Here is a 13,280-nt window from a genome sequence, read left to right as displayed (position 1 = left end):
GGTTTTTTCTTGTTCTGTGTCTTTTCCTTTTTTTTTTTTTCTTTCTCTTTTTGGCAGTAACACCTCTGAATATGCTGTGAATATTTTAAGTGTTTTTGAAGAATTCACAGATTGCATGGGTTTTAGCATAGAAACCAAGCTGTCATCTTTTGGAGGATGTTGGTCAAGACCATTTGCACTTGACCAAAACTCTCAGGAACAATTTCAGCACTATTCCTGCATCTTCTTTTCTATGCTGTCATATGTTTATTAACCTTATTACCTACCTTCTCTGTTCCAGGATGCAATTCGAAGCCATAGTGAATCAGGTATGTTTTCAAAACCTAAAATAATTTAGAATATTATTTTGTGTTTATTTTCTAGGTCATAACTTGTTTTTCTTCTATTTTAATATTTCAGCCTCACCCTCTGCTCTGTCTGGAAGTCCTAACAATATGAGCCCAACTGGCTGGTCTCAGCCTAAAACCCCAGTCCCAGCCCAGAGAGAGCGAGCCCCTGGATCTAATACACAAGAAAAGAACAAAATTGTAAGTATGGCAATGTCTGATTTATTAATTCTTAATTATGTAAAATGGGCTGGGAGTAGTGGTGTGTTGGGATACATTCCTGTAATTAAAAGGCAATACAAACTGACGGCAATCGTAGAATGGTTTGGGTTGGAAAGGACCTTAATATCATCCAGTTCCAATCCCCCTGCCAGTGGGCAAGGACTCCTCACACTAGACCATGTCACCCAAGGCTCTGTCCAACCTGGCCTTGAACACTGCCAGGGTGGAGCATTTACCACTTCTTTGGGCAGCCTGTGCCAGCGCCTCACCAGCCTCAGAGTAAAGAACTTCTTCATTATATCCAACCTGAACTGCCCCTGTTTAAGTCTGAACCGTGCATTGTGTGTATGTAATAGCAATGTAATAGTAACTAGCTTGGGAAGGATAGCACTGTTGCATTGTAAATGCCCAGAACTAATTGTCAATCCAGAACACTTTATCTCAGACAGCATTGTGAAGTTATTTTTCAGTACAGATTTGAGGATTACCTTTCTAAATCTTTAGGGTCTGCATCTTTTCTTAAATTCTTTTTTAATATGTTTAAAGTTAGCCTTATTTATCACTATTTGAACTGCATTGCCATAGCTTCCATAGAAAGTGGCTATTGATAGCACCGTCATTTTCATAAGGAAGTTAGTGACAGTGCCTCAGGGATTTAACAAAATACAAGTTTTCCCTCAAAGGCTTGATTTTAAACTTTTGGTGGGAAAAGTTACAATAATAATGAGTTTATTTCTTTGAGGCTTATAATATTAGAAATGAAAATACAGTTGTTTAGTGGGACTCCCAGTTGTCAATCACTGCGGCATTGGAGAATTCTGCTCTTACCTTTTTGGTTTATTCCTTTTAAATATGTAAAGGAGTTCCTGAATTTTAGTATTGATATTTTGAAAAAGTGAGTATTTCAGATGTCTTTCAATAGTTGATTATGAAATATTTGTTCCTCTTAAGATCTAAGGTAGGAGTTTACGTTTCTAGTGCAGAACTTAGCAATATCTTCCTAAGCAGGTCAAGCCATCCAAGAAAAAGTTGGTGTGGAGCAGTGTGGTTTTGGCTCTGTTTTTTTTTTATTCAGTTGTTTGGTTTGGTTTTGGAGTTTCTTTGTTTTTTTGAAAACAAACTCACCACCCCTCACAAATTGAGAAGCGAAAGACAAAGTGCAAACTGCCTGACAAAACCCTTGGGGTCTCAGTGCATCTTAAACATGTATGAAGGGAGTTCTTTCATTCTTGGTGTGTATATAGAATATATTTGATTGAATACTAAAAGTAAAAAAAAACATGTCATTTTTTGTTCCAGAGGCCTCGTGGACAGAGAGATTCCAGTTATTACTGGGAAATAGAAGCAAGTGAAGTCATGCTTTCTACCAGAATAGGGTCAGGTTCTTTTGGAACAGTTTACAAAGGCAAATGGCATGGTAAGTTCTTGACAAGTGTTACAGTTTTCTCAAAATGTTGATAAGGTAAATCCAGAAACAGGTAAAATTGTTTTAATGGTGCTGTGTACTTATCTGCCACCAAAGGCACTAGGTGAGAAATACTCATTTCCTAATACTAGCAGTGGGGAAATTAAGGCAAACAACAGACATCAAACTCTGAATCTCACAACTGCCATCTACTTGTGTACTGTGTTTGAGCCAGCGTTGTTTTCTGTATTGCCACGTTCTCCAACAGCTTGTTCTCTGTGGAGATTCTTCTTTCCATTGTCAGGATTGAATTGGCAGAATTACCTGGGAAATTTCACAGCCTGATGTGGAATTATATTTACCTGTTTTTCAATACCTCTGTGGTTTAGTTAGCATAATATATTCAAGGTGGTAGGGGACAGAAATGAGCATAAATTGCTTTTGCTGTGGAGTCTTTCTAAGGAGAAAATGGTTGATGTGAGAGTTTATGATACAAAGTTAGCTGGAATACTTTGCAAAGAGGCACACTGGGAACTACAGGACCAATTTCTAAATTCAGGGGTTGTGATGTAAAAACACACACAAACCCCTCCGGGCCCTAATTTAAATAGCATTATTGTCATAAAATAAGCTAGAAATTTACCTTCCACCCTCTATTTTTAAAGAATAAATACTCGCATGTCTTGATGCTTACAGTATCTTGGCTTTAATAGAAAGACTATCCTTATGCTACGAGTAATATTCATGAATAGTTAAACTGATTTTCATTATATAAGTGAAATGGAACACAAAACAAGAGGAAAAATAGGTTAAATAAGAGTTTACCCAGGACACAAGGTAAGAAATGAGAATTTCTCATTAGTATTTATTGTAATAAAACATTTGCAATTCTTCATATATCAAGAGCTTTGGTGTGTTAAACAGGAACTGTACGGAGCTACATAGGTAGAAAGAACTGTCAGTTGTGTGCACAGGGTGGCTGTCTCCTAACTCAGTATCGATAACATTTGATATTTGTTGTAACTTTTGATATTCTTGTGATTTCTCAGGGAAGTCAAAATTAAATTACTATTTTTTTTTTTTTTTTTAACTTATTTTTTGTGTGGTCTTAAGAAACTTACAGGGTTCTATTTCTTACAAGTCTTTTCTGTTTAGAATTGAAGAAACAGGGTGCTGACTGTGCTTATTAGTGAAACTGCAGAGGTTTTTTTGTAGTAACCTAATAGTACAAATGCAGCAATAAAAATGGTGAAGCTAAATAAAATTAACTGAAGTGGGCAGATTACTGCAAACTTCAGTAGAAGAGCCAGGTGAAGTTAGAGGTGTTGGGTTTCCTGAAACACCCAGCTACGAAGGGCTGTTTGCAGTGAACCTTGGGAGGTTGTGTACAACTGGATGCAAACCATGTGAAGTTTCCAATAAGCTTTCCTGATTTAGTCTTCCGCACTAAAACTGAAGTGTCAAGGGCAGTCTTGCTCTGAGGATTGCGTGTCTCAATATGGAATAACTTCCGTATTTTTCCAGCTTGTTCTGATGGTTAAGTACTAATTCTCATATTTGCACCACTTCTGTTACAGACCCCATTTGGATCCTGTAGTGTCCTGTAGCATGCTTCTAAATTTAAAAGGCGGAAAGAGAACCAAGGCAGTTTAAATGGGTTGGAAGACTACCTATCATAAACACTCACATTTCCCCTTTGACCCTGGTAATCAGCTCTAGGGTTTTGGTGGTTGGGGAGGGTGGTGAAAGCTGATTTATCTTCAGATTGCTGCTAAACAAAACAAGTGCTATTGTGTATTTGTTTCTGTAGAGGAAACTGCTTGGGAAATTCCATCAAGCTTAAAGAAAGCGTGGCACCTCATTCAGTGGGACCACTATAAGGTTAAAAACATCTCTTCATCTGTGGAACAAGGATCATAATGGAGGATAAACTGAAAAATCGTTTGAAAACATTTGGCCTGTAATCAGTGGGTGCTGAATCCTTGCCTTATCTGGGCATAGATCTCAGCAGTGTACTTCAAGTGCTGGTAGACCATCTATCAGTCTTGCATTGTACATCAGTAGGAGTCACAGTAGGAACTGGCTGCTTCAAAGCCTCTGATGTTGGTGCTCTACCAGTTATACTGTCTAAGCAGAGAGACCTGTAAGTTATCAAACATTATGCATACCACAGACATCTCTTTATGAGGCTGAAATAAGAAGTATATCACATTTACTGAAGTGAAAGGAAGAAGATAGAAATGTACAATAACATGTTCAGTAGTTGTGCATCTTTTGTGACTTCAAGTTATACAGCAAATTAAGCAGCTGGTAACTATGGTGGAAGATACTTCAGTATTTAGTGGTTAAGTATTCCTATGTTTTCAGTTGATCATTATGTTCTAGAGACATGCTAATGTTTTTCGCATGCATCTTTGAAAAGAGGCCATATTAAGAAGAAGAAAACTGGTGATTGTGGTGAAGTCTGTTACTCTAGTTACTTTTTTAAATGTAGGTGATGATTCAGTAATGCTAAGAGGCAGCACCCTTTAAACTGGGGGATAAGTCTATATTGGAGTATAGAACCTCTCAAATCTTTTTACTGCATGTGGACTAAGATTGAAGTTTCGGTTTGTCTGAACTGCTTATATCTTCCTGTGATAGTGTTAAGGCAAGTTTATCTTGAATTCTAAAATGCTGTCCATCCACAGTTAAATGTGATGCTTCTTTCCCAGAGGAATTAATGGGTTTTGCTGGTGGTGCTTTTACTTTTGTTAGTTGCCTCCGCTATTGCACCTTTTTTGAATCTCTTCACTTCTACTGTTTTCTGGATGTACACTGTAAAGGTTTTTACAAGTTCATTCTCTAGAAACAGCCTCTAAGCAGATACCACGGGATCATCATCTATTCTGTTTGTATTGCTATTTAACAGACACTGAAATTTAAAGCAAGCACTGACAATGGAAGCAATTCAAATGTAGTTTTTAAGTAAAACTTTCTAATCTATCAGCTTAAAGAACAGTAAAGAGGTTCTACTTTCTGGGGTCCCCAGCTTTGCTGTTGAAATACTAAGATGAGTGATTTTTCTGGTATTCCTTGGTAGAAGATTTGCCCATCCATTGCTGGAATTTAGCAGTATTTAAATTTAGGAAGGTTGGGGTATGTACATTATATATATATATTTATATATATAAAGTTTATATATATAAACTTTAATATACAGAATTATAGAACACTTAGGGTTAGAAGGGACCTTAAGATCATGTAGTTCCAACTCCCCTGTCATAAGAATACAAAGGTGTATATATATGTACACTAAAGCTGGATAGAAAATGGAAAGTGATGAAAGTTTGGATACTGTTTGGAAGCCGAGACACTCTGATGTGACTGTCTTGGAAATAAGATGCTGAGAATGTAGCTACACTAGAATACCTGCCTTTTCAACAGCTATTTCAGATGTTAGTAGCTTTATATCCTGCAGAAAGCATTTGTGTAATGCTAGACACAGTTAGAAACTAGAAGGGAAGCATGTGAACAATTAGTGACTTTTTCCATTAGACTGAAGTTCAAGTAAATGAATTGCTTGATATGGTGGAAGTTTATATGTCTGCAGGAAAACTCTTGACCTGTTACAAGTTACTGGAGCTGTACTGTGCACAAATGGGGAGTGTTATGAATACTGTATTTAATGTTACTTTGGGAGGACAAAAAAAAGCTGCATTTTTAGTAACTTCTTCGGTAATTGTATTTTCAGGGGATGTAGCAGTGAAGATACTAAAGGTTGTAGATCCAACCCCAGAACAGTTCCAGGCTTTCAGAAATGAAGTGGCTGTGTTAAGGTGAGTTGCTAGTTTCACTGCTAAATTCTGTTATTCTAAGGCACTCACTTGACTATTACCCCTCCTTTAAGCTGTCTTGCCCAATATTCTATGTTTGAGAGATACAAAAAGCAGATCTGCAGAGAAGAGTAAAGGAGACAGTTTAGTGACACTAGCTGTGAGACAGCAGTCTTAATTCAGAGTATTTCAGTAGTTCTTCACTATTCCTGAAGGTTGTATTTTCAGGTGAATAACACCCATAATTGTTCAGGTCCTATTTGGAATGCAGGAAAAGATGAGGATGAATAAATTCTGCCAGAATTCTCATCACTGGACAGAATACTTGAACTTTGTACCTTTTGCAGCATAACTACTTACTTTGATGTATACTCTGATCTACAGAACTTTTTTCTGCTTGCAAATACTGCTTTTGTAGCATCCAGTTAACTAGCCGTAATGTTAATCCTGAAGCGGACCCCCTTAGAGTACATAAGAACTATCTGTTAATTCCTTCACAGTTTATAGTGACCCTTCACTTTCCTGTTGGGATTCAAGTCTTCTATCTAAATCTGTCACTTTTTCCCAGCTTTCAGGGTAATTTCTAGTATTCCAGTAACTTTTCTAATACCACTTGCAAGCATGAATGTTGGTTACTGATTTCTAAACCCTTGAATTTTCATGACAACTTCTTGAAGGTTGATTTTAAAACCTTCCTTGCAACTAAAAGGAGTTTTAGTATCCTAACTTAAAAGCAGAAAATCAGCATATTTTTGTATATCTTAAAACCAAACTTCACACACACATCGCCTGGCAAAAATGTTGCTGGAAACTCGTATTTGGACTCAAAGCTGAAACATGTTCCTTGAGCCACGAATTTTTAAAAGCATTTGAAACCTCTCTTCGTAAAGGTAATAATTTGTCTTTGCTACTTTCTTTTAGGAAGACTCGGCATGTTAATATTTTGCTGTTCATGGGCTACATGACTAAAGATAATCTGGCCATTGTAACACAGTGGTGCGAAGGAAGCAGCCTGTATAAACACCTGCATGTTCAAGAGACCAAGTTCCAAATGTTCCAGCTCATTGATATTGCTCGGCAGACAGCACAGGGAATGGAGTGAGTAGGATCAACAGCAATGCTGGCTGGTTTTGTTCTTGGAATGGTGTTTCCCTTATTACTCCCAAACCCTAATATGTGGAGTTACTCTGCTAAGATAGTAATGGGTCAGAGTGGTACACCCAGTAGAGAGCTTGTGCAGCCTTAATTTCAGCACTGTTGTATGCATTCTTATTTTGATTTAGTATTTTTTCCCCCCTTGGATTTGCCTTAGCTGATGTTAGACCACTAGTCACATAACAGTTAGCTTTTCTGTATTTTATCTTCTTTCGTGGCTTGAGGTCTTACTATCATGCAACTAGATGAGATCCTATTCTAAACATAGAATTAACCTTTTCTTCCCTCCTTGTGTTACTTCCTGTCATATCACAGTGTTTGGCAAATACTAATTTATACTCATGGTACTTCTGTGAGATGAGGGGATGCCTGTTCCTGTTTTACAGCTACAGACACAAGCACACAGATACCCTTTGGAAGCCTTCTCCATACTCTTGGAATGTGTTGCAGTGTTCAGAGCAGAGAAGATACTGACAGCGGCTGACGCTGTCACTGGTCATCCATTTTGCAGCTCAGGACACATGTTTCCAGTCAGACACCTATAAAACTAGGGACATATATTGTGACTGCAGATTAAAGCAGTTTGTAAAAAGTAAACCTGAGATAGCATCCAAATTTCACACACATGAGGATAGCACCCAGTTCTAGGGCATTACACAGCTACATAACAGTGATGCCACCCTTCTTGCTTTTCTTTATTTACTACATTGCTTCTGCTTTCTGTAATGCATAAAGCAGTAGTCATCAGCTAGTACTTGCTAACTTTCTCTTTTCCCAAAGTAGACGCATCCTTTAACTAAATCAGGAGCGTGTGAAATGGTTGAGTGTGTAATAAATTGTCATAATGTCTGTCAATAAACTGAAAGGGAAAGTTTATGGGAACAGCCTTCATAATGGTACTTCTGGTTTTTCCTTTCACAGCTATTTACATGCAAAGAATATAATCCACAGAGACATGAAGTCCAATAGTATCCTTTTTACCTTAATTGTATTTCTTTTAACGTGGGTGATTTGTTGTTAATATGGGGGTTTTGGGGTGTGTGTGAAATAGCTGTTTCAGATGCATGTAATTACTGAGTAATTCAATGGCTTTAACCTGCCAGAGGGGAGATTGAGGGTGAACTCTTAGGCAGAAGCTCTTCCCTGTGAGGCTGCTGAGGCTCTGGCACAGGGTGCCCAGAGAAGCTGTGGCTGCCCCATCCCTGGCAGTGCTCAAGGCCAGGTTGGACACAGGGGCTTGGAGCAAGCTGCTCCAATGGAAGGGGTCCCTGCCTGTGGCAGGGGGTTGGAACTGTGCTAGCTTTAGGGTCCTTTCCAACACAAATCAGTCTGGGATTTTATGATTCCTATTGATGAATAAGAAGTTACTTTTTAGCAAGGGCTTAAAGCACCTTCGAAGCCTAAACTCTTTACTTTAAACTCAAGAAAAGGCAAACTGTTACCACTATAGTTCTTGCAAATACATACATTCAGTAATGCATATGGAGTAAATGTTTTAAACTGATGTCTTTTGCCTTTCAAAATGCCAGCTTTGGAAATAGCCAAGAACATCCCTGGAGCTAACAGCATAAAAACACAACTTCCTTTCATAAAATGCAAACAGAAAGTTTTGCAAATGTTAGCATAAAATAATATGACAAGTGATTCCATAATGTTAGGAGATTCCCATTTTCACTTCATTTAGAAAAATAATCATTTTGGGATATAGTAGGTCAGGAGTTTGTGATTCCTGATAATGAAGACCATTTTTGTGTAGTATGTTAACTCTTTTCCTGACATGGGAGTGAGAAGGAGGAGTCAGTCATGTTTATATTTTGAATCCTCTTTTTGAGTATAAACCATTCTTAAACGGAGTTGTAAAATGGAATCTCACTGAAATAAGAAAGCGCTACCTGTCAGTCTTAACAGACAATCTATTCAGCGAATAGATTGCAGATAGGACAGATGGGGGTATTTCCAGTTGAAATAGTTGAAATAGTTAAATCATCATTTCAGGAGATCAGCCAGAGAGCTTTGGGTAAAGAGATTTTGTATTTAATTCCACCTGGTTTTATTTAGTTTCTTTTTTGAGCTGTGATGACTTCTTTGTTGTTCCTCTGTGTGTCTCTTGACACCAGTTATTTAAGTACCTGCAGTCACTGGTGTTAACTAACACAGTCGGTTTCTATCCCAGCTCACCATAAAGGTAAAAGTACAAACAGTGCTGAAACATCTGGTCTTGTTTAGTCTTAAATGTTAACTCTGTGATATGGATGCCAGAAAATGGCTTTTTTTTCTGTTTAAAATACAGCTTGTAGCAGGTTTAAAGAAATAACCAGCAGTTTCTGTGGGTAGTTGGCTTGCATTTGTAAAACCTGGGCAGGTACTTCATAATCGTGTCAGAAAATTCAGAGGTGTTTGCTCAGGTCTCCTACAGGATTTCTTTAACAAGTGTTTAGATATATTTCTTCATGAAGGCCTCACAGTGAAAATAGGAGACTTTGGTTTGGCAACCGTAAAATCCAGGTGGAGTGGATCTCAACAGGTGGAGCAGCCCACTGGGTCAATCTTGTGGATGGTGAGCGAAACATTTCAGTCATGTTAAATAGTTGCTTTCCTTCTGGTAAGGTATGTTTTGGCAACTGAACACTTATTTTAAACCTATAAATCTAAATGAATCAACATATGCTGATAGTGCTGCGTAGGCTTTTATTCCAGTTGTCGGGCAAGTTAAAATTGAAGAATGAAGTGTTGAGGTGCTAATTGTCCAAAGTAGACATCATTCACCTAAGGGTTCTTCTTCATTTTAAGTATTCAGAGCAGAGACAGTGCTGTTAGTGGAACTGCAAGGAGCTGTTCAGAGAGGGGAGCCTTTTTCCTGCCATAATCCTGCCTTTCCCTAAATGGGCTTGTCTCACAGGAGAGCAGGCTTTCATCTGTGTAACGGTGGCTTTGTGGGATCCTTTCTCTGCCTTCTTCATCGTGGCCTCTTCTTCCCCTCCTCCCTGCATGGGACTTGGCAACACACTTGCTGATCGTGCATTTGTCAGCTTTGACAGGGGACTGGGGAAGTGCTACTTCAAGTATGGGAATGAGCACAGTCATCTTTGGTGATGACGTTTCATATATATCAAGCTGCTGCTGTTAGGCCCAGGACTGTCCCTCACCCTGCACCAGACAGTTGAGTAGGTTTAGGGGCAGCTCAGAACCGCAGCAGGTAAATGTCCATTTAGGTACAGAATTCTCAAGTTCTAGTGGAAGGTTTATGGAGTTTCTTTTGGAAGTGGTACTGTGAAGCCCTTGTCTGAGAGGACATTCCCAACAATTGCCCTTACCATAGAATCATAGAGTGGTTAGGGTTGGAGGAAACTTTAAAGTGTGTTTAACCTCATGGAACAGCGCCTGTCACCAGGTTAAAAGGCATCATTAAAATTATGCAAGAATGTCTTAAGATTTAAAACTAACTTCCCTATAGGTATGCCTAGATACAGGAAACAGATCTTCTGGAAAAAAACCCCGCAATGTTGCTCTTTACAGGTTTGGGGGTTGATTTTAATCATTTATAGACCATTCATCTTTGCTGAGTCACCATTAAGTAGCTGGAGGGGTTGATTCTGTTTCCTCAGTATAATCTCTTACTGGGTCAAGTTGTGGAACTGTTGAATTTTAACTAGTACTTTGCTCAGCAATGCTGAAGGACTTCACAGGGAAAAGTCTTAGTCCCCAGGAAAGGTGTTTTGATGGCTTAGATCTTGTTTTATTCAGTCATTCAACGTTGTTTATTTAAAGTTCTTTAGCTTTACCATTTTGCTTTGTTTTGCAAAGATGTATTTCTTTCCTGATCCTCAATATGTGCTATTTTATATTTTGCTTTCATATTCATGTAAATGTTTCAGGATCAATTTTAAAAGGGAATGAATCTGTATTAGAATTTTGTATTTTTCCTCTTTAACATTGATACCTGTTTAAAAGCTGATGGCGAGAGACTCTGACTCCCTTGTATATAAGATGTAGCAAAAGTCAATAAATACTGCACATTGGAATAATAGTTTTTCTAATGGTAAAATGCTCACTGAATTAAAGCATTGCTTTGTTTACTCTCAAGTGCACTGATGTTTTTTAAAAGAAGATATAGAGTAGCACTGCCTGAGCTTCTCCAGAGCCTTAGGTAAAACATCAGAGGTTCTGAGCTATCCCCTGTTCGTTCGCTCATTTTCGGTTGAGCTCACTCTCTGCTTTCCAAATGTTTTCCCCTTTGCTTATCCTTTCCATTCCGAAGTTCTCTTAATACTCATTTCTGATTTCCTCCTTCTGCAGGCACCAGAAGTGATACGGATGCAGGACAGTAACCCGTTTAGTTTTCAGTCAGATGTCTACTCCTATGGAATAGTATTATATGAACTAATGACAGGAGAGTTGCCATACTCCCACATAAACAACCGAGACCAGGTGAGAAAGCCTCTTTGGATGCTGTGTGTTACTTCTGGAAGGGTACATTTTGTTCTCCTCAAGAAATGTAAGATAAAGGCAAATATGAAACAAGAACTAAAGTGGTGTTGACAACATGATTTGTGTCAGCAGTAAATCTGTGTGGGAGAGTGTTTAAATATTGACAGTGACAGCTACTGAAAGAAAAGAGATTTCTTTTTCGTAACATTTTAAGCAGCCTGTTGAATTTATCCACAGTTAAAGCTTTTGCTACATCAGTAAAGATGCGAAGTTTTCCTTTTGATGTTAAATATGCTGTTATTTTATCAAGACTGGGTTCTGTGCTTTTTACTAAGCGAAGAATCAATACTGGCTGTTGTGATCCCTGTTAGTATTGAATGATTTAGTCATTGTTAAGTTCTGTTCTACAAATCAACTAACCAAAAATTACAAAGAAGCACATGGACAGAGACCTCATCTGTTCTCTTTACACAAATGCTTTTTCTGGTTCAGCAAGTGTAGAGCTTACTCGTTCTGCAGGGCATGAACTTCAGACAACTGGATCTTTTTGATCTGTTTTGCTTATCCTCAGTTGTGGTTTGTGAAGAGGTTGGTTCTGTTAAGGAAGTTTTTTCTTAATTTTAAGATTGGGGTATCGGAATGTGTTTTAATGCATAATATTAAAACTGTGTGCAAGCTTAAGTAATCACGACTGCTGCAAAAGATGGGACTCTTGACCCTCAGGTAAGTTTTCTGTGGAGGAATATGGTATTTCCTGGAGAGCAATGCTGAGACCTTGTTTTAGCAACATTATATTGGCTTTTTCTTTTCCTGGGACGACAGCAGTTGAAAAAGACCCAATAGCACTGTTAGTTCTGTTTACCTCTCCCCAGTGAAACCGTCAACAGTCAAAGTCCCCCCAACAACCAAACCTACCACCATTTTACCAGGTAATAGTCTTATCAGTACTATAGAGTCAACTCTTAAGGTTACTGGAAGTCTGATGAAGACCCTAAACAATGACCACGTTAACTTGAACTAGAACAGAAAATGTATTTTTTCAACACTAATAAGATCTTTTATTGTCTGTCTTGAAACCAGACAACCCCCTTTTTTCGCTGTGTTAGTTACAGTGATCTCTTCTCACTTGCTAGCTGTACACCTCCTTTCGCAACATGTTGTATAGAGATACCTGAACATACAGCTCTACTGAGGGATTGCGCTGTTGTGCCAAATTGGCTGACTGCTCCTGACTACTCAGGCTGAAGGGGGTCGCTTGTCACTGTAGCCTTCAGTTGAAGGACACTGCTATGTTATGTCCATGTCATGTAGCATCCCCTGTTCTGTTCTGAATGCAATAGCTCCTTCCCTTGTTGAGCATTACAGAGCAGTGTTGCTCTGATATAATCATGTCCTCCATTACACAAACCCACCAGGACCATTGTTTCAGTTAACTAACTGGGACAAGTTGACAAGGCTCTGCTGGTGTGTGTGCCTTTGGGACTTGTGTTTAATGCTTTGGGACATTAACGCTATCCAGTGAAACAACTCTTACAGCTTTGGTTTTCTGCCACTTGCTGCTTCTCTTTCAGATTATTTTCATGGTTGGCCGAGGGTATGCTTCTCCAGACCTCAGTAAATTGTACAAGAACTGCCCCAAAGCAATGAAGAGGCTTGTAGCAGATTGTTTGAAGAAAGTTAGGGAAGAACGACCTCTGTTTCCACAAGTAAGTGATTTCCTGCATCTGAGTTTCGGAGTATTTTGTGAGTAGCCATTAGCACACAAAGCATCCTACACAGGTAGAGGTTTTGGTTTATATAAAGTGTACCTGCTTCCTGTTTTTGTCTTTATTCATATGTGTATTTCTCATAGCCCAGCTCCCTTAGGCAGTTTGTAATTGTGACTGTACAGAGTTCCTGTAAGGGTCACTAAAACAATACTATGCACGC

General features: G+C 38.6%; 1 protein-coding gene across 6 annotated transcripts in view; it reads left to right on the top strand.

The window, feature by feature from the left end:
* The window catches only part of RAF1 (Raf-1 proto-oncogene, serine/threonine kinase), a 43,934-nt gene that overhangs the window by 28,549 nt on the left and 2,105 nt on the right, over positions 1 to 13,280 (top strand). For all 6 annotated transcript variants that reach the window (XM_065687735.1, XM_065687734.1, XM_065687733.1 and 3 more), the window contains 9 exons: positions 281 to 308; positions 400 to 527; positions 1,848 to 1,965; positions 5,687 to 5,771; positions 6,690 to 6,866; positions 7,845 to 7,891; positions 9,362 to 9,480; positions 11,220 to 11,351; positions 12,923 to 13,057. In XM_065687735.1, coding sequence (XP_065543807.1) covers positions 281 to 308; positions 400 to 527; positions 1,848 to 1,965; positions 5,687 to 5,771; positions 6,690 to 6,866; positions 7,845 to 7,891; positions 9,362 to 9,480; positions 11,220 to 11,351; positions 12,923 to 13,057 — 969 coding nt within the window. The remainder of the gene's footprint in view (positions 1 to 280; positions 309 to 399; positions 528 to 1,847; positions 1,966 to 5,686; positions 5,772 to 6,689; positions 6,867 to 7,844; positions 7,892 to 9,361; positions 9,481 to 11,219; positions 11,352 to 12,922; positions 13,058 to 13,280) is intronic.

The sequence above is a fragment of the Lathamus discolor genome, chromosome 7 (assembly GCF_037157495.1).
Source record: "Lathamus discolor isolate bLatDis1 chromosome 7, bLatDis1.hap1, whole genome shotgun sequence".
NCBI classification, from domain to species: Eukaryota; Metazoa; Chordata; class Aves; order Psittaciformes; family Psittacidae; genus Lathamus; species Lathamus discolor.
Note: the sequence above shows the minus strand (reverse complement) of the source record. Positions and strands in the feature narration are given on the sequence as shown.